The sequence below is a fragment of the Trachemys scripta genome, chromosome 2 (assembly GCF_013100865.1).
Source record: "Trachemys scripta elegans isolate TJP31775 chromosome 2, CAS_Tse_1.0, whole genome shotgun sequence".
NCBI lineage: Eukaryota > Metazoa > Chordata > Testudines > Emydidae > Trachemys > Trachemys scripta.
Genome location: NC_048299.1, coordinates 106,992,723 through 107,013,842, shown reverse-complemented (window position 1 = coordinate 107,013,842; position 21,120 = coordinate 106,992,723). Strand labels below are relative to the sequence as shown.

Genomic DNA, 21,120 nt, shown 5'->3' with positions numbered 1-21,120 from the left:
TCCACCTCCCAGTTTGGGATTTTCACCCTTTGAACTCGTTTATGGCCACGAAGTTAAGGAGCCATTACAGTTGGTGAAGCAGCAATGAGAGGGGGTTACATCTTCTCCAGGAACTAACATTTTGGACTTTGTAACCAACCTACAAAACACCCTCAAGGACTCTCTAGCCCTTGCTCGAGAAAACCTACAGGATGCTCAACAAGAGCAAAAGGCCTGGTATAATAAACATGCCAGAGAGCATTCTTTCAGAGTGGGTGACCAAGTCATGGTCCAGAAAGCGCTCCAGGCCAATAAGATGGAAGCATCATGGGAGGGGCCATTTATGGTCCGAGAGTGCCTGGGAGCTGTTAATTACCTCCTAGCGTTCCCAGACCCTACCCTAAAACCTAAAGTATACCATGTTAATTCTCCAAAGCCCTTTTATTCCCAAGAAATCAAGGTTCTCCAATTTACAGCCCAGGAAAGAGTTGATGCTGAGTGGCCTGAAGGAGTCTACTATGAAGGAAAAAACAACAGTGGCGTAGAAGAGGTGAGCCTTTCCATGACCCTTGGGCGTAAGCAGCGACAGCAAATCCAGGAGCTGTGCACCAGCTTTGCACCAATGTTTTCAGCCACTCCAGGATGGACAGAACAGGCTTACCACTCCATTGACACAGGTGATGCTTGTCCAATTAGAGCCCAACCCTACCGAATGGCTCCGCAAGTCAAAACGGCAATAGAAAGGGAGATTAAGGACATATTACAGATGGCTGTAATCCGCCCCTCTGAGAGTGCACGGGCATCTCCAGTGGTTCTGGTTCCCAAACCAGATGGGGAAATCCGCTTTTGTGTGGACTACCGTAAACTAAATGGTGTAACTCGCCCAGAAAACTATCCAATGCCATGCACAGATGAGCTATTGGAAAAACTGGGATTTGCCCAATTCATCTCCATCTTAGACTTAACTAAGAGGTACTTAAATAAGGGGTACTAACAAGTGCTGCTAGATGACCCAGCCAAGGAAAGGTCAGTCTTCCTCACCCATGTAGGGCTGTATGAATTTCATGTGCTCCCTTTCAGACTGCAAATTGCACCTTCCAGAGACCTTCTGGCTGGATTTGGGGAATTTGCAGTCACTGACCTTGACGATGTGGCTATATTCTCAAATTCATGGGTAGAACACCTAGAACACTTCCAAGCCGTCTTCCAGCGCATAAGGGAGGTAGGATTAACCATTAAGGCCAAAAAATGTCGAATAGGCCTAAACAGGATAACTTACCTTAAACACCGGGTGGGTCAAGGATAAAGCTTTTCTCTGACCTTGGATGGGTAGATGCTGCCACCATCCAAGTGCAAAAACCCCTTTGAAAACCTAGGAAGGCGCACTTGGGAATTCCTTCCTGTGGGGTACCCTCAAGCCCTTTCAACCCCCCTTCCGGGGAAGAGCTGAGAAAGAAAACAAAGGAAATCAGCTGTTGCCACCAGATTAAACAACATGTGCACAAAACTCTTAGGGACTGTCATCAGGCGCAGAATCGCCTCATGTGGCGCCTCCTGCTGGTCATCTCGGGAATTAGCTCACCAGTCATTGGAGCGCCCTCTGCAGGCCAGATGTCCCACCTGTCGTTGGCCCCCGTGTCCCTCCCAGACCCCAGTGCCCTTGGCTTGGGTGTTGCCCCCCTGGCAGTACCCCACTCTCTCTCTGGGTCTCCCCACCCAGGGGAACCCCTGTCCCCTATCCCCCCGTCGCTTCAGTCGTGGCTACTGCCAGTCACATCTAGCCCCCGTGCCATGGGGCGGACTGCAGTCTATCAGCCAATCATCACAGGCAATAAGGGGTTTGGACTGGCTGCCTTTACCCTCGCTCAGGCTGCCCTTCTGCAACCCCAGTACCTATGTGGGCTTAGGACCAGGCCCTGCAGCCCGGGGAGTTGCTGGCCTAGGGCTTCCCTGCCCCCAAGGCCTTTCCCCAACCCTGCCTCACTCTATGTTCCCAGTGAGTTCCCCAGCAGCCAGGCCTGTCTCTCTCTCCTGTCAGAGTGAGACTCCTCAGCTTTTGGCTGCCCTGGCCTTCTTATAAGGCCTAGTTGCTCAGTTTGGGGCGTAGCCCCAGCTGCAGCCACTTCCGCCAATCAGCCGGGGTTTTGCTCCCTTCCCCAGCCCTCTGCAGGGCTTTTCCAACTCCTTCCGGGCTGGAGCGGGTGTTCACCCCGCTACAGGGACACACAAATCCAATCCTGTTCTTAAAAAAGGTAAATTTAATTAAAAACAAAAAGAAAGACAATACATCTGGAATTTAGGCTTTTTGCTAGGTTTTTAAAAAAATAATTTCAAGGATTAAGCATCAAGATAGCTTCTTGAGGTCCACTTTAAAGGTTACAAGCAAAACAAAAGCACTGGGGTTAGCACAGAGGAGTTCACAAGCCATAAAGCAATAAAAAGAAATAAACCTCACCATGTCTTTCTAGACGTTTTCTGATCTACTTGCGTATCTGGGGTTTTAAATTAGTAGTTTCGAGGTATGATCTGATGATTTTTCCATACCTGGCCCAAAGCTGCTTTTACAGCATTGCTGCTCTGTCCACCTCTTCCAGGGAGAACAATAACAGACAGACAAAGGGGAAGTCTTTTCCCAATTTTAAAAGTTCTAGCCTGCCCATTGGCTCCTTCGGTCAGGTGCCCACTCCCTTCCTTTTACCTATGGACTTTTTAACCCTTTACAGGTAAAACAAGTAGAGAACGGCTATTAAGAGGGGTTTTATAGCTAGCTGGCTGGCTGGGTGCCCATAAAAGGGAGCTTCCGCCCCCCCCCCCTTCATTTATGACAGATGGACACTGTGAGTTTATTTCCTGTCTGCGAGGGGCACATCACCGAGAAATTTATTTTGTTTGTTTTCAAAACAGATGTTAAAAGCAAGAGATGGTTGGTTAAAGCTCTTTCTCCTAGATACGTCTAAGGCCCTCCTAAGACCCTTTAAAGCAGGCTCCTTCTGGGTCCAAGCAGTCCTTTGCAAAAAGTGCCTCCACAGTAACTACCTGTGTCTCAGCTTCTAGGGTTCCTTCTTAATCAAAGCCTTCTACTGATGATTTTGTCATTCCCTCTTCCCATCCACAAAGGGGAAGATTTCAGCACCTCTCATCCAAGGAGCATAGATGCAGGTCTCCATCTAAATTGAAAGAGACATCTCCACTTTCAGCTTGAAAAGAGGACAGCTGAAGGCCTCAACAAGGGTCCCTCTGGCGTTGACAAAGTCATTCTGTCTCTGTCTTGGATATAGAGTCTGAAGAATCACCTCATGGGTTTGCTCTCGTGCTGATAGGGCTGTTGGTTCTGGTACCGATCGCTTCGGCACCACTTTTTTTGGAACAACTTCTGTTGGTGAGACAGATGAGTCTTCACAGAGCTCTTCTTCACATCTGGGAAACTAACCCAAGTAAATTAGTTCCCAGGAAGTCAGCTTGGTGCTCCATTTTGAACTTAAGAGCTCTGAACACATTTGTCTGTCAGTGCATATTCAGAATGGTGACCCTGGCTAAAATAATCTATACCTTGGACCTTCTAGACTGGTTTGCAGCTCTCAACCTGCAGGATGTATATTTCCATCCCCCCAGCACACAGGACATAATTGCAGTTTGTAGTTGGGAAGGCACATTATCAGTCTGCAGACCCAAAAGTCTGGCTGACTTTGCGTTTGTTGTTTACAAGAATGGTTGAAGTCCGCTTACTGATCCGAACAGATATCATATAGACATGGAAATACAGATTCCACAAGAAATCCTTTTATCCTTAAACTGGTGGAAAAACCCATATCAAGTATACAAGGGCATTCCCTTTTCTCTACCTCCTCCAACAAAGATCCTAGTGACAGATGCTTCCGTTTTGTCTAGGTGCAGCCCCCTCCCCCCCCATCCCAATTACAAGTTTAGGATTTATGGTCCCAAAAGGAGACTCGCTTTGCATATCAATATTCTAGAACTCAGAGTAGTTTCTTCCTTACATCCACCGCAAGAATCCAAGTAATAACAGACGATACCACAGTAATCTTTTACAGTAGAACCTCAGTTACGAACACCAGAGTTATGAACTGACCAGTCAACCACGCACCTCATTTGGAACTGGAACTACACAATCAGGCACCAGCAGACACACCAAAAAAGCAAATACAGTACAGTACTGTGTTAAACATAAACTACAAAAAAAAAAAAAACACTTTAAAAAAAAAGGAACCAGGTAAGGAAACTGTTTCTGTGCTCGTTTCATTTAAATTAAGATGGTTAAAAGCATCAGTTTTCTTCTGCATAGTAAAGTTTAAAAGCTGTATTAAGCCAATGTTCAGTTGTAAACTTTTGAAAGAACAACTTTTTCAAGGTGGTGGTAACTCTGAAGTTCTACTGTATATAAACAAACTGGGAGGAGCCAGATCTACTCCCGCTTTGCAAAGAAATTACTATCTGGTGGAACTGGAGCATACAACATCAAATTGACAATTTCAGTCCTTCATCTACCAGGGCTACAGAATATGCTAGCAGACCGCTTGAGCAAACAGTTTTCACAGAACCACAAATGATCAATAAAAGACCCTGTCATCCAATCAGTATTCAGCCAGTAGAGATTTCCAGATATTGGCTTGTTTGCTACTCAAGAGAATGTGAAATGTAAAAACTTGTGTTCCACAGGGGGTTGGAGTTTGAGATCTTGAGTGGATGCATTCCACAAGCGTCGGTGTCTATGTACCTGCCAATTCCTCTTGTTCCAAGAGCACTGAAGAAAATCAAGCAAGAATCAGCACTGATGATCCTCTTATGTCCAGCCTGGCCTAGGCAATACTGGTTTCTGGAACTGATAAAGCTTTCCATATGTTCTCCAATAACAATAACACTATCACTGCCTCTCGGGATAAAAGGAAGACTTTGCATCCAGATGCAGCATCCCTGCATAACACTGTCTGGATGCTGTCAGGTTGACTGTCATGAAAAGGACTTGTTCTAGAGTTGTGCAGAATATCTTAATACAAAGTTGAAAAGATTCAACAAGATCTATTTATGCTAAGTGGAAAAGTTTCAGTCTGGTCATCTCAGGGCATTTTGACTCCAACTCATACTGTTTCTTCATATGCTCCCATACAAATTATATTTTAAGGATTCAGATCTCTCGATCAGTTCACTCCAGATTCACGTAGCAGCAATATCTGCATGTCATCCACATATTAAAGACCATAACATTTTTTTTCTCATCCGAGTGATCAAGTGTCTCAAGGTTCTGACTCATGTATTTTCACCAGTGGGGGAACCACCCACCTCTCCCTGGAATATTGTCCTCAAGGGGTTAATGCAGTGGTGCCATTTTTCCTGTTGCATCCTCTCTTACCAGTAATGGAATGAGTCCATGCCTCCTCCTCCCCCTCATTACTGCACAATTAGCTTAGCAGAGGGGCTGTGACTGGGGCTGGAGCAGGGCTGCAGCTGGGGCTCCTTCCCCACACCCTGTGGGAGCTGGCCCAGGCCCTGTTGCCCCTTCCCCTCCGTGTTCCTCTGTGCCCTCTGGGGCGGGGGCACCCCAGAGTTTGAGGGCCACTGGGTTAATGGGTCCTCCATTTGAACCCTTAGCTACCTGTTCTGTGTTGCATCTTTCTATGAAGATGCCTCTCTCAGTAACAATCATCACTTCAGAAATGAGTTGACCAGAACACTATATCAAAGGCAACTTATTAATAAATATTTACTCTTACAGATTTAGATGATGAAAATGATGTGAATCTTGTAACTCACATGTAGCACACCTCTTTCAGAAATCCAACAAAGCAGCTCTGCATTAAGGTCTCAAGACTAGTTGTGTCTCAAACACTTAAACTTTTTTGTTTTTTGCAAGAGAACTCTCTGGAAGTCAGATAACACCTTTATTTTAAATAAAAGTCTCCAGTGTTTATGTCCTGTAGTGAGTCGGTGTGGCTCCCCTCCTGCCCAGAAGAGGGAGCCCACGTGCAGGCACCAGAGTGGGTGGAGCCACCGCCGCCTGTCCCCGCCCCCCGGAAGTCAAGGGGCGGGACAGGAAGTATAAAGGCCGGCTGCCAGAGCTCAGTCGGCGGCCAGCCACCACAGGGAGCAGATGTGCGGCCGGGAGCTCCTGACCAGGAGACCTCCGAGGCCTGGGCCCTAACTGGCCTGAGTTACCCCGGGCACGCTACGAGGAGGAGCCGCCGGAGCCCGTCTGCGCCTGTCACTGGGAGAATCCCTGGGAGCCCCACCCCACCAACCCTGAGGGTGAGACTGCACCCGAACCCCTCCGCCCCTGCTGCTACCCGGAGGAGCCGCCCGAGGACCGTTGGCCTGACTTCCCGGCAGAGCTACCGGACCTGCCACCGAGCCCTGGCCGAGAGGAGCCCATGCAGTTGGACTGGCCTGAGCCTGGCGCGACGAACGAGGTAGGCTCTGAGGGGGATCATGGAAGTAGCCCGGGGGTAGCCGACCCCGGTCCGGCTGCAACCGAGTGTGAGCCAATGTCAGTGTGTTGCGGTCTGGATACCCCACTGACCAGCAGCGGCAGTAACCGCTGCTAGGGCCCCGGGCTGGAACGCAGTGGAGTGGGTGGGCCTGCGTTCCCCCCTGCCACCCCTGCTCACGGGTGGCAGGCTTCCCCCTCACCCAACGCTCGGCTACAGAAGCCTAGCGTGCCTTACCTGAACTGTTTATCCGCCCAGCCCCCTGCCAACAAGGGCCTGAGCTTGAACTGTGTTTGCCCCGCCCTGATCCAGGGCCTGNCCCCGCCCTGATCCAGGGCCTGGGCTCCTGAACTGTTTATCCGCTCAGCCCCCTGCAAACAAGGGCCTGAGCTAGAACTGTGTGGGCCCCGCCCTGATCTAGGGTCGGGGCTCCCTAGCTAGCTGTCGGTTTTGCTCCGTCCCTGCACCAGGAGGGCCGGAGCTGCTGAGATAACTGTTTATCTGCCCCAACTGGAGTGAGTCGGTGTGGCTCCCCTCCCGCCGGAAGGGTCGAGCCCCGGCAAGGACCTATTACATGTCCAAATAGACCAGTTGTCTTCATTTAACTTGATATTCCTCTGGGTGTCTCAGCAATTCAACCTAGCACACAGAGGAACAGCTCTTCTTTAGTTGTACTCTCTTAAACCTAGGGTTAATCTGGCCCTGTAATCAGTGACACAGGCTAGCTGTGTTTTGTTAGTGTTTAAAGTAGGATTGAATTTACCCATTTTCTACAGATGAACAGTGAATAAAGTTGGTTCAGCTCACATTTTTACTGCAGAACAGGAAGATAAAAGTGCTATTTGGCCGAAGGAGACCTGCAGTTCTGTTGGGGAATATGGAAATTTTCAACACATTTTTTAATATGTCAGCAGTAAAGCCTCTGGAGAGAAAATAACTCAGTGAACAGCAGGGGTAGACATGTTTCCCAATGTACAGACCTGTCCCGCACACAATTAAACTACATTAATATATAGTGCTAGGCTATATATTTTAGCACAGAATTTTCTCACCAGTCACTTTCCATTTAGATGCAGTCCTTTGGTGCCTCAGTTATGACTTAGAAGTTTAATTTTTGCATATAGTTTAATTTTTAAATTAAGAAATCACTAAGTGACTTGTAAAATGCAAAGAATGGCTTAACAGGTTATCTTCAGTGGCCTCCTTCTTCTTTTGTTGACCCACAATTGAACTTAATAGAGCCTTACATTGCTTCTTCACTAGTGACTAAGGTGATTCTGAAATTTTCCAAAACAAATACTCAAGCTTACTTAAGATCTACTCATGGACAAAGGGGAACGCATGTCTTGATCTTGCATGTAATGTTGGAACTATTCTGTTTGTGGGAGGAGGGGGCAAGTCAGTTATATTGAATATGGTATTTATCTTGTGATTCCTGGCATAACTTTGCACAATACATGTTCTTTTTTTTCAAAATTTAATTGCACATTCATATAAATGGAGTTGTTGGAGTGTGATGTTCTAATTACATGCATTTGCACTTAATATTAATTAAATGATCAGCTCAAATAAATGAGCTGTATGTCTGTATCATTTAGTTTAACTAACTCCCTTCTGTCCCTCCTACTTCTCCAAGGTAGGATAGGATCCTCAAATGCTGCTGCATTGTTGCTCCTTAGGAAAGGGAAGCCCCTGCTGCCATTCCAAATAAGGGAAGAGGCCATGGTGTGAGTGTGGTGCCATGCAGACTGGGCTAAAATTGTCCTGTGTGACAGTGCCCCTAGGGCTTCAGTCTGTAATCCAGTCCTGCACACTTTGCATTCCAGGTGGGAAGGAGTTCTGCCGGCAGCTCATCAGTTCAGCTCTGTGCTGCCTTATTATATCCCCATGGCTCGCTTTCAGAAATAAGCAAGGGCAGTCCTAATCATCCAGGAGAGCTCTTGTCCAGCTTTCTGACTCCCCCTTTTGTGAGTAGCAGTATGGCTTATGTGATGAAAGCAGCACAGAAAGAGGTGCCCTTCCAGTATGATGATCTGGCAAAACAAGGCTAATGCGATCCTTGGATGTATAAATGAAGGAGTAGTGAAGAGAAGTGGGGAGTTGATTTTATCTCTGAGTACAGTATTGGTGATATCTAGGGCTACCATATTTTGAGTGTCCAAAAAGAGGATACTCCAAGGGGCCCCGCCCCCAGTCCCGCCCATGCCCCACCCCAACTCCACCCCCTCCCCTGCTTCCCGCGAACATTTGATTCGCGGGAAACCTGAAGCAGGCAGCAGGTAAGCTGGGGCTGGGGGGAGGAGGCGCGGCCCAGTCTGGCCCTCCCAACTGAGCGGCGGCGGCCGGCCCCAACCCCAGCGTCTCCAGCCTGGCTTAGCTCCTGGGGTGCCGGCCCCGGCCTGGCCCTTGGGCCCCGCACCCCCGGGCCGGGCCCCGGCCGAGCACCCCCGGGCCGGCCCCCGGCCCAGCATCCAGTGGCGCCGGCCTCTCCCTATTTTCCCGGTCATGTTCGGCTTTTGGGGTTTTCCCCCCGGACGGGGATTTCAGGCCCAAAAAGCCGGACATATCTGGGAAAATCCGGACGTATGATAACCCTATGATATCAATGCTGGAATACTGCACCCAGTTCTGGTGTCCATATTTGAAAAAGGATGTTGAAAAACTGGAGAGGGTGTAAAAAAGAGCCACACAAATTATTTGAGATCTGGAAAAAATGCCTTATAGTTACCGGTAAAATCCCCAAATTTATCCATTCCTTCCACATGTGGTGGTGCTGCCCTCATCTTCTCCATAACCAACTCCATAAGCCCTCACCCTTAACTTGTAGTTTTTGCCACCTAATCTTTGGTGTTGCCCTCTTTCATTTTCTCTTTATGTTCTAAGACGCATATCTAAGGTGGGTGTTCTAGGTTGACTAGGAAGACACTTTCCTGTGATCACCTTGCAGTCCTTTATATCTGTGGGTTTTTTTCTAGGAAACGTGAAAAATAGTGAGTCTGGCTCCCCTCTTGTTGGTAATAAGCTGTTTATCTCTTTTTGTAAAGAATGTGTTGGATACTACTAAGTCATGAGCTTATATCAGGTGCAATATGCTTTCTCTTTTGTCATGTAAAGTTCTGTAGCCCTGGCTACTGTGTTGTCTGCTATATCCATGCCTGTCTCTTCCAGCATGTCCATTTAAATTGGTGCCAATAATTATTTCCTCATTTTCTGGAATTTGCTGAAGAGCATTGTCTAACATCTTCCGGAGAGTTGGCTTCTCATCTTCAGTACAGCCAGATTAGGAAGCATTTAGCAATCCACCTTCAAAAGCCAGCTTGACCATCGTTAACCTGTCACGGATTCTATTTGTCACCACTCTTTCCTTTATTTTACTATTGAGATATGGCTACTCTGTTAATTGAGTTGGAGTCCCCACAGTAAATTATTTTGTATTCTTCCCCAATCTTTTTTGCCTTTTCCATTTTGTTTCCCAGATGCATGCTATCTGTACCTTCTACCTAATTGCTTTCTACGATGAGATGACAGGCTCTGTGGATATGGGAAAAGCGGTGGATGTGATATATCTTGACTTTAGCAAAGCTTTTGATATGGTCTCCCACAGTATTCTTGCCAGCAAGTTAAAAAAGTATGGATTGGATGAATGGACTATAAGGTGGATAGAAAGCTGCTAGATTGTTGGGCTCAACGGGTAGTGATCAACGGCTCAATGTCTAGTTGGCAGCCGGTATCAAGCGGGGTTCCCCAGGGGTCGGTCCTGAGGCCGGTTTTGTTCAACATCTTTATCAGTGATCTGGATGATGGGATTAATTGCATCCTCAGCAAGTTCGCAGATGACACTAAGCTGGGGGGAGAGGTAGATACGCTGGAGGGTAGGGTCCAGAGTGTCCTAGACAAATTAGAGGATTGGGCCAAAAGAAATCTAATGAGGTTCAACAAGAACAAGTGCAGAGTCCTGCACTTAAGAAGGAAGAATCCCATGCACCGCTACAGACTGGGGACCGACTGACTAAGCAGCAGTTCTGCAGAAAAGGCCCTGGGGATTACAGTGGACAAGAAGCTGGATATGAGTCAGCAGTGTGCCCTTGTTGCCAAGAAGGTCAACGACATACTGGCCTGTATTAGTAGGAGCATTGCCAGCAGTTCGAGGGAAGTGATTATTCCCCTCTATTCGGCATTGGTGAGGCCACACTTGGAGTATTATGTCCAGGTTTGGTCCCCCCGCTACAGAAGGGATGTGGACAAATTGGAGAGAGTCCAGCGGAGGGCAACGAAAATGATTAGGGGACTGGGGCACATGACAACTTACGAGGAGAGGCTGAGGGAACTGGTGTTATTTAGTCTGCAGAAGAGAAGAGTGAGGTGGGATTTGATAGCAGCCTTCAACTACCTGAATGGGGTTTCCAAAGAGGATGGAGCTTAGCTGTTCTCAGTGGTGGCAGATGACAGAACAAGAAGCAATGGTCTCAAGTTGCAGTGGGGGAGGTCTAGGTTGGATATTAGGAAACACTATTTCACTAGGAGGGTAGTGAAGCACTGGAATGGGTTACCTAGGGAGGTGGTGGAATCTCCTTCCTTAGAGGTTTTTAAAGCCAAGCTTGACAAAGCCCTGGCTGGGATGATTTAGTTGGTGTTGGCCCAGCTTTGAGCAGGGGATTGGACTAGATGCCAGTCTGATCTTCGATTTCTGGTCTAGCTTCATTAACTGCATGCTTCTGAAGTTACACTGTAGCCCTCACCTACAACACTCAGCCAGGGGCACCATGCATCATTTCTAGAGAATACTCTCCCATTGTCTTGATTTATTTGAGGACTCATCGTGTCAGTTTATGGCAAATTTTTACGTCCAGCTGCCAACCTGGCGCAAGCCCGCCTCCTTTTTCTATCAGACTTGGTACTGGCAATGATGACAGATATATTGGAGAGTGCTAAACTAGTTGTGGGTGAATCAAAAGAGAAAGCCTTTATTCAAAAAAGCAACTTGGTGTTGGAGTAAAGTAGACATGAAGTGATAAAAGATGAGAGAGGAAAAAAAATTAAACTCTGGCAAAGTAGTAGGAGCAAACAAGATGGAGGAATAGTAGTATGTAAAGAAATTGCCCAGGAATATAGTTACAAAAGTTAAAGCAAAGGTTTTGGACAAATTTTACATAAGACTTAGAACAAAGGCTGGGGGAAAGGGACTGTATAGACTGGTGAAAGTACCAAAGATATAAAGGAAGTGAGGTTCATCAAAGATGAAGCTGGTATGGTGTTGATTGATGATAGTCACATAAAGGATTGATGGAAAAGGCATTTTGAACAGCTTTTAAAAGAATAAAATCCAAGAGAGTAATGCTATTTTATGCTCTACTACACCAAAGTTCTTCATTCCATCAGACCAGATGAAGTGGCAAATGTTCTAAAAGAAATGAAAAATAAGGCTGAGGCCCAAACGGAATCGCTATTGAGTCATGGAAAAAGCTTGGAATAGAAGATATCCCTCTTGTTCAGCTCCATCATGTGATGGGAAAAGATACTAAACATGTGGAGGAAAAGGACCTTGGTGCCAAGGTACAAGGAAAAAGGTGGTTGCTATTGATCTGGAAAAGACCTTTGACAGAGTTCCAAGACAAGTCATCTGGTGGTGTTCGAGGGAGAAGATGGTACCAGAACTTTTATGTGGATTGTTCAAGCCACATATGTAGGTGCTATGTCAATATTCAGAACTTCTGGTGGTAAAACAGATAAATTCTTGGTAAAGGTAGGAGTGTGTCAGGGTTCAACACTGAGTTCTTCCTTGTTTTTCCTTGTCCTGGATACCCTCTCAAGGAATATACAGAAGGAAGCATCTTGATGCATGCTGTTGCAGATATCATTCTGTGCAGTGAGGAGAGATATAGGTAGTCTAGAAGAGAATTTTGATAACTGGAGAGAGATGTTGGAGAGACATGAGCTCAAAATAAGTAGCGGTAAAACAGATTATGTGATATGCAACTTCAATGATGTGAACAATGAAGACTTATTCTTAAAACTAGATTGGCAGACTGTTACAGAAAACACACAGTTTCAAGTATCTGGGTTCCAGAATCCTGGAAAATGGGGAAACAGAGGACAAAATTAGAACTAGGATAATAAATATCTCTCTTAAATGGACAGAGATAAGTGGTGTAATATGTGACAGAAAGATGCCAGTAAGATTAAAAGGGAAAGTCTGACTGATTCTCTAGGAGCTCTTCCAAGCTTCAGTGCAGTAAAGGACTGATGCCTCTGTACTGGGGGAAAAAAATAAAAATGATTGCTTGGAACTCTTTCAGTTCCAGAACTCTAACTGTCAAATTCCTTTTTCAAAGGCAAGATTTACTTTCAGATTTGCATCTCTATGACCTGAAGTGCATTTCTCTAAATCTGTGTGTCCAGTAGCATTTTGTGCGTTTCCCAATCATGTTAAATGATCTGAAACATATTTGCATCCTATTATTTGCATAGTGTTTAATGCATTTTTTCTTTCAAATTGTGATTTGTTTTACAGGTGATTTTCCTGACCACGCTGTTTTATCTGTTAAGTTCCAGTGATGAGTACTACAAACCAGTAAAGTGGGTGATTAGCTTGACACCTTTGTCGCAACCAGGCCCATCCTCAAATATAGTTGGCCAGTCTGTGGAAGAGGCCATAAGGTATGTTGTTGTTTTCTCACTAGCTGTGGAAAACAATTTTTTTGTGAGACTGGCATATTTTTGTGGTATGAATATTGAATAATTTTAATTTAGTTTAATTTTAGCTGTTCATGTTAAGGATATGCAGTTGTGGCTACTCATATTTCAAGGGCTTAGAGTATGTTAATAACAGACCAGTGTGTCCCTGTTGGGATGAGGCAGAGAAGAAAATCTTGATCCAGATTGTTCCATGCTAAACGTGCCACCTCTGTGTCTCCCTCTTCCCCTACCAACCCCCCCCCCCCCCCCAATTCTTGGAACTTTTGAAAAATAAATTTTTTTACTGAGACATTTTATAATACAACTGTTTAAAATTATACAAGTTACTTATTTTGTGATAACTAAAGATGTTTCTAGGTATCCTCTTACAGTAGCAGCTTACAAACATTAGTATGGTTGATTATATCTGCTTTTCATCCCATGGCATGAGGGAACAGAGCAGCCACAATGGCAGAGACTGTCTTCTTTGCTTTTTTGATTTGGACTGTGTGCATGTCATTAGGTTACTAAGTAGAGCCGCGCTAAGTAAACTCATCCTGTTTGCAATCCTGCTTCTGTGCGTTAGTGCCTGGCCAGTTTCTCCCAAGTTGTCTTTCCGTGACCCCATACATTTATATAGCATCTTTGATCGCACAGTGGCAGAGACGAGCTTGTTTGCTTTGTTGATTAGGGCTGTGTGCGTACTCCTAGATGCAAAGTGCCATTCACTAAAGAATTTGTTTCACTTTGTAGGCCCATATCACAGATAATGCAATGGATTGGATCAGTATATAGGAAAACAACGAACTGGAGGGGATGGAAACTAAGGGAGGAGAGAGGTAAAGCCAGAGAAGCAAGGTGTAGGGAAGGAAAGAGACAACAGGGCATCAGCCGTAGATAAAGCAGAGCCAACGATTGGGAAGTATAAGGGGATGCTGGCCTGCCTTGCTGACAGAGACTTTATTTTGAAGATGCAAGAAGTCAAATTTGACTTTAAAAGAATGCAGATGTAAAGATATGCAGAAGTGTGTGCTATCGGTCTCTTTAGTCTACCCTTGTTCCCTAATCCCTGTATTCTTTTCTTTTCCTACCCTCACTCGGTTAATCTAAATTCTACCCTGAATGTTAAGTTGCACACACATCTGCAGAATTAGCCACAACAGTGAGTGTATATCTACACTACAATGGTCCAGTGATGGCATGCAGCTGTGCCAGTGTAGTGCTGTAGTGTAGCTGCTGCTTACATTGATGGAAGGGGTTTTTCTATCGATATTGTTAATCCACCTGTCCAAAAGGCAGTAGCTAGGTTGGCAGAAGAACTCTTCCATTGACTTAGCTGCCTCTACACAAGGGGTTAGGTTGACCTAACTACGGTGCTCAGGGCATGACATTTTCCACGACCCTGAGCAACATAGCTATGTCAATCTAATTTTTCAGTATAGACTTGGCCTGATATGGGATCTTCATGCCAAAACATATGCTTTAGGAACTTTGGGGCAGTTCTATGGACTGTTATACAGATCAGACTTGATGATCACAATGGTCCCTTCTGGCCTCGGAATCAATAGATGCGATACATTAGCTGCAGCCTTGAGGGTGGAATAAATACAGTGGGTTATGTAGAGCGGCAGAAAGGAGAATGGAAGGACTTACTATTTTTGTGATAATAATCTGGTTTCCATAAGGCAGTTTTTGCTGAACTTAATGACCGATTTCTTGAGGACTAATGGTCAGAATAGACTAATGGTGAGGACTTATCTTGAATTATTACTCCTAGTGTGGTTTGATGCTTATTGTTATATGTATATCTGATTGTTCATTGTTTGTCAGATCTCATGCCATTTGGAAAATAATTATGATTCTCTCAGTTAATCAGGCTGTCTGCAGGAAAATTGCTTGTTTGTCACAGTGTAGCAAGTATCTTTTCTTTTTTTTAAAAAAATCCATTCTTCCCAGATTCTGACCTTGAAGGAGAGTAATAAGCTAAAACTGCATGTGCATCTGATATGGCTTATATGTTAAATCTATAGCTACGATTATTGTCATGGTAAAACAGTTCATAATTCACAGCACAGTCTTGGTAAGAAATAGATAATTTCACACTATAATAATGGGAACCTTGTGGACCCCGCTGCTGCTGCATGTTAACAGTTTGTTAGTTTGCTTTGATCTAGTCCTCTTTGAAATGTGATTAGATCAGAGCAAACTAGCGAATTGTTAATGCGTGGCAGCTGATCAAAGTAGACTAACAAACTGTTAAAGCAGGGCAGCACATAAATGGCAAAATTTCACGGGTTCCATGACACTGGTGACCTCCGTGACATAGTTGTAGCCTTAGTTAAATCACATGCTGATGAATAGTAGTCTGGGATGTACAGTAATAGGATCAAGATACTCTGCTGGTATGAATTATAACATAATAATGGCACTCCTCTAGTTCCTTTCATCTTAGACTCTCATAGCATTTTACAACCATTAATTCAGCCTCAAAACATCTCTGTGCACCCACCTCTGCCAAATGACTTAGAGATATTAGTGTAATGGGAACTACCAGAGATGAAGTTTATAATCTTCTCTAAAGGTATCGTGAGTGCATAATTCTCACTCTTGGTGCTCATGCCTCTAAACCAGTGATTCTCAACCTATTTACCATTGTGGGCCGCATATGCAGCTCTCTGTGTAGTATGTTGGCTGCAGCCACATCATTTATATACTAACTATGGCCCTGAGCATGTTACATGGGGCCACAGCTGTGTGTTGATTGGGACTCAGGTGGAGAACCGCTGCTCTAAACACTACCCGATGGGGCATGTTCCAGGCACCTGAGTTGAGGCCCCAGAACATTTCAGTCAGTCCTTCACTGAACACTATCAGAAAAGAAGCTGCCTCATAAATGTTATCTCAACTTCAGCTATGGCTCCTATTGCTCATAGTTCTTTAAACAAGATTCAGAGCATCCTTTGTCTGATTTCCAATCAATAGCAACAATTTGAGTTGGTACATTGGGGTTTTTTCAACAGGGCATAACTATGCAGCTGGTTCACTTACTATTTATTATTTAAAATGAGTTGGTGCCCAGAAGTGTGAAATACTTCCAAATGCTAGGTAAGATGCACTCATAGGAACAGGGGAAGTACAACCAAAAGAGATTCATGCTTCAAGGGTTCTGCCTCCATTTTTTGGGTCAGTGAGAGACTTCAGTAGTCCAGTCTGTGTGTTGGCTTTCAGCAGTCATTCAGCAAAGGTTCCAGTGGTGGAAGAGGGGCAATAGGGGCTGTTTATCTCCCATGAAATAGCATGTTTGACAGACTTACCAAGTGCAAGTTGGTCTCCCATGGACAATCTGTAGTGGTTTTTATTCTTCTATGTTCCATTGATGCCAGGTTCGCAGAGTTGATAACACCTTCTCCCTGAACTGATTGAGCTATGAGCCTTTGTGTGGACAAGCCCATCTCAGGTTGGCCCTCTGCTGTGCACCATGTGTTCCACTCCTGATTGTTCCTTTCTCATTAATTCAGATTGTGGAGGTACACTTGAGAATGGGAGTGGGGAGCTAGACCCACAAGTGGGCAGTGCAACTACCACAGAATAGTCTTCTAAGTACTTGGAGCATACATTCACATGGATCCTGCTTTGAATCATGCCTCTGAGGGTATGCCTTCACTGCAATGTAAACCTAGAGTTAGTAGAATTTGAGTTAGCAAACCCTGCCATTACTTGTTGAACCCTGGGTCCCAACCTGGGGCTCCAGCATCTATACTGAATTATGCACACTTGAGTCCAACCACCCGTCTCCCAGACTTCCTAGCACCCTCCCCAAAATTTGGTTGCTCTAGCCCTTCGTTTGTGGTGCACTGTGGGAAAACTTGAAAGTCCATCAAACTTGACTCCAGAGGACAGAGAGAGTCAGCCTATGGGACTGTGGAATACTGTTGGCAAACTCCCAGAGCCCGAGTCCACTGGGACAGCATCTATACTACAAAGCAATAAGGCTTGAACCCTGGGTCCAAGTTGGGTCAGGCTCGGGCCCTCCAACCCCGCAAGGTCTTGGGAGCCTGGATCTGAGCCCTGGGTTAACCCAGTTTTTGTGTAGATGGAAGGGGGGTTAGAGTTGAGCCTTAGTTTGAACCATGGGCTTATGTTGTAGTGTAAACTGCCCTAAGTCCTAGGGTTGAACTTGGAATGAACTTAAGACATTAGAAAATTCATCCAGTGTTTTCTTTGTTTTTGTTAATACCAGTTCCCTAGGTAATACCGTAACTTAAAGAACTGTGTTGAAATGACTGATTTTATTTCTCACAGCTATGATCTGGCAGGCCTGCAGTTAGTCAGGTGAAGGTGAAGATTTATTGTATCCAACACTGAACAGCTTCCTTTGTCAGAAGGAATGTTTAAATCATGGCTCTATGCAAAGCAACCTATTAATTTTGCTCAATACTTTTACACAGTTTGCACAAATTCAGTCTCTAAGGATGAATACTGCTTATATGGTCCCCTTATCTTATAGTACCTGTTTCTGAAATACATCTACATATAAGACCAGCTCCTCCCACCCATTTGAGTTATTGACTTTCAGAATGTTCTTTAATGGAAACCAGTGACATTGATGCAAAGTTTTGATTTTTTTGTTGACGTGTTCTGAAATTTTTTTTATTGTTCCATGCCATGTGAGGTATCTTACCACCTTTTATTTAAAATAAATAAATAAATCATACCTGTGGATAGTAGCCCTTATTTCATTTGTAATTATACGCTTTAATTAGCGACATCCCTCAAGATTCTCTCTAAGCTTGAGAATCTGGCACAAAGATGGTATATTTACTTACCTTGTGATTTTCATTCTTTACCAAAATCGCTTGCAAGATTCCTTCAGAGTTGGAAGGCAGCTCTTTTATCTGTTGTCCTTTCGTATCTGGTATTATTCCTTCCTTTAATTATTTTTTAAATGTAATTAGAAATTAGGGAAGATCTTACTTTCTGCTCTTCACAAGAGATGACTGGGCATGTTCGGAGGCCTATGATGTGCTTGAGATTGGTGCAGTCTAAGCAGGATAGAGCTCTTAAACCAAGTTTTGCGTGTTTTTAGAAGGTCAAAAATGTTAAATAAGTACTCACTGTAGGCATGAGACCGAAGTGTAAAACCCTGACAAATAACAAGATAAATAATTATTCCTTACAGGGATTTCCCACTCCCACCCCCAAACTTCCTTCATCCCTCCTAGTGGTCAACTAGTTACTGTGTTGCGAGTACAGTTGTTTTCCACACACCCCGTAAATTCCAACACTCTCTCTTACCCCCCAGGTTTGGTTTATACTTGACAGCTTACATTGACCTAACTCTGTAAGTATCTACACTACTACATTGTTCGTGCCAATGTAAGTCACCCACTACACCGACCTAATAACTCCACTGCCACAAGAGGCGTAGTGCTTAGGTTGACGTAGTTAGAACTAAAAATAAAATCCATCCTAAACTTAGCTTGAATTATTAGGAAAGAACATACATCAGTCAACTGGATTACTTGGCAATCCAAGGGAGTAATGAATAATACTTCAGTAGTGAAGTGTGTTTCTTAAAATTCAGCCAGATCCAATGGTGGAAGAGGGGCAATAGGGGCTGTTAATCTCCCATGAAATATCATGTTTGGCAGACTTACACAGTTCTTCAGGATTCAGTTGCATGCTAGAACAACCATTGTTCCTGAAATAACCCATTCAGTGGTCTGTATCATTTATTACCAATTACGGTGACTGAAATTTATATTTCCTAGATAGCAGCAATGTTGGTGACTTTTGGAAAAAGAAATGTGCAACGTTAGTTGGTCAGAGAAGGTGTTGATGACACACTTCCTTGAGTTGATGGAAATATTTGCTGAGGCTTTCACTCAGGGCTAATAAGAAAACTTGTTTCAGATATGAACTAGCATTATTACATTTTACAGGACTTTTGTATCTATTAGTCATTAATACTTCAGTAAGTGAAAATATTCAGAATGTTTTAAAATAAAGCAGTACTTTGAGGGGTGGGGTGTAAATTACCAGATAACTGCTTTCCGAGGGCACTAGAGGCTGTCGAAGTCCTTTCTATGAAGTTAGTTCATAATAACCCAATTACTTCACTGTGTCTTTGATTGACTATTACCACCTTGATTCATGTATCCCTAAAAGTAGAGGGATGATGCTTTTGTCTCCACATTTCTGATTGGATGAAGTGGTAATTCTCAAGTTTGTGGATCTGTTTAGTAGCAGCATGCACACCTTTGCCTGAACCATTTTCCTTTCCCTTAGCAGCATGTCGTTCTCTTCCTGAATGCACCATACCCTTCTTCCCTGAAGTTCCCATTCTGCTTGCTCTGGTGGAGATATTGCACATTACTAAGTTGCATGTTGTCACGGCCTCAGTGCAATTTAGTGTGTGCGATATTTTCACATGAGTGCATGCACACGGGTATGGCTGTGGCTTAAAGTTACTGTAGCTTTCAGTTTTTGGTGGGGGCTGACCAGTGTTATAGAAGTCATACGACCAATTCAGTGTTTTGACTGGATTCTTGAAACATTCTTATGAGCAAAAGCTCAAATTTTGTAACATCAGTAAGATGAGTAGTGTGTTTCCATTTGAGAAGTGTTATCATTATTTTCTTCATCCATTTTTAATACATTTCAAAATCTTGAGATTCTTGGTTGGGTATAGAAAATTCTCCCAAATGATCAGAGTTTTTCCTAAAAAGCAAATGGAAAAGTGGCCTCCAGATTTTAAAGAAAAGTTTCTCCTGACAAAGAAAGGGGCTGAACCAAAGTTGCCTAAAAGTGAAAAGGCAATGTGTTTGATGCAGACAGCTACAGTGCCTTGATTGTTCAATCAGGTTTCTATTAACGCTTGAGAACTTTTATTCATAGTAAAAGCTGTTTTATTCAGTAGCTGAGGGAATGGGGGATGCCGGTTAACTAAGAGGGAGGGAGTTTGGGTGAAGGAGGGAGTGCAGGGTTTGGGTGTGGGAGGGCACTCACAGCAGTGGAAGGGGGTGCCGGATCTGGGGGGCGCTCACTTCGGGCGGCTCCCACAAGCAGCAACCTGTCGTGGCTGCTCCTAGGCCAAGGTGCGGCTCTGTGCACTGCCTCTGCCCGCAGGTGCCACCCTTGCAACTCCCATTGGCTACGTTTCCCAGCCAATGGGAGCTGCAGAGGCAGCACTCGGGGCGGGGCGGAGTCAGTGTGCAGAGCCGCCTGTTGCACCTTCACCTAAGAGTAGCAGGGACAGGTCACTACTTGTGGGAAGCCGCCTGAGGTATGCGGTTCCTGGATCTGGCACCCCACATCCCCTCCCGTGCCCAAACTCCCTCCCAGAGCCCGCACTCCACACCCCATCCCACGCAAAAAACCCCTGCCGTCCGAGCGCCAACCGGAATGTCAATGAAGATCAGAAATGCCGGTTTATAGAGGTTTCGGGTTAGTGATGTGCCGGATAAAACAGCTTTGATTGTAGTAACTTAGAAGATGTAGAGAGCTGTGTTAGGCAAAAGCTGCATCAATCCTCTAAATGTATCCAGGCTATTGCTTTCACAGAATAGTCCAAATAGTGGCGAAAATGAGATGGTGATACAGTTCCCAGAGAAAACAATTGTCTTCCAGCATTTTAAGGGTAAAAGTGTATAATATGCTCAGGAAATCTAGAATGTGTGAATTTTTAACTGCAGTGTTAATAGTATACCTTTATAATTGAGTGAGTTTTTGTTAACATTTGTTTAATAAGTCTTGAAAAAGTCTGCATGAACTGTATGTCCTTTCAGTAGCAGAAGTATCTTTTACAGAGACTTATGGCTCATAAGAATGCAGAAAAGTGTATTACATTTTCACAATTTATAGTTCTTGTCTGTGTATATATAGTGTTCATTTGCTTTCATTGAGTACAATGTCTGAACAGGGTGGGGGTAGAAGGTTAAAAATGGCATTTCCAAAATTTTCCTTCCTTCCTTCCCCTTTTGCCTTTCTGAAATCAGGATAGAATCCACTTTTTGAATCAGATTTG

General features: G+C 44.5%; 1 protein-coding gene across 2 annotated transcripts in view; it reads left to right on the top strand.

The window, feature by feature from the left end:
* TMEM245 (transmembrane protein 245) overlaps positions 1-21,120 on the top strand; it is a 126,581-nt gene that overhangs the window by 88,146 nt on the left and 17,315 nt on the right. For both annotated transcript variants that reach the window (XM_034761374.1, XM_034761373.1), the window contains one exon: positions 12,931-13,076. In XM_034761374.1, coding sequence (XP_034617265.1) covers positions 12,931-13,076 — 146 coding nt within the window. The remainder of the gene's footprint in view (positions 1-12,930; positions 13,077-21,120) is intronic.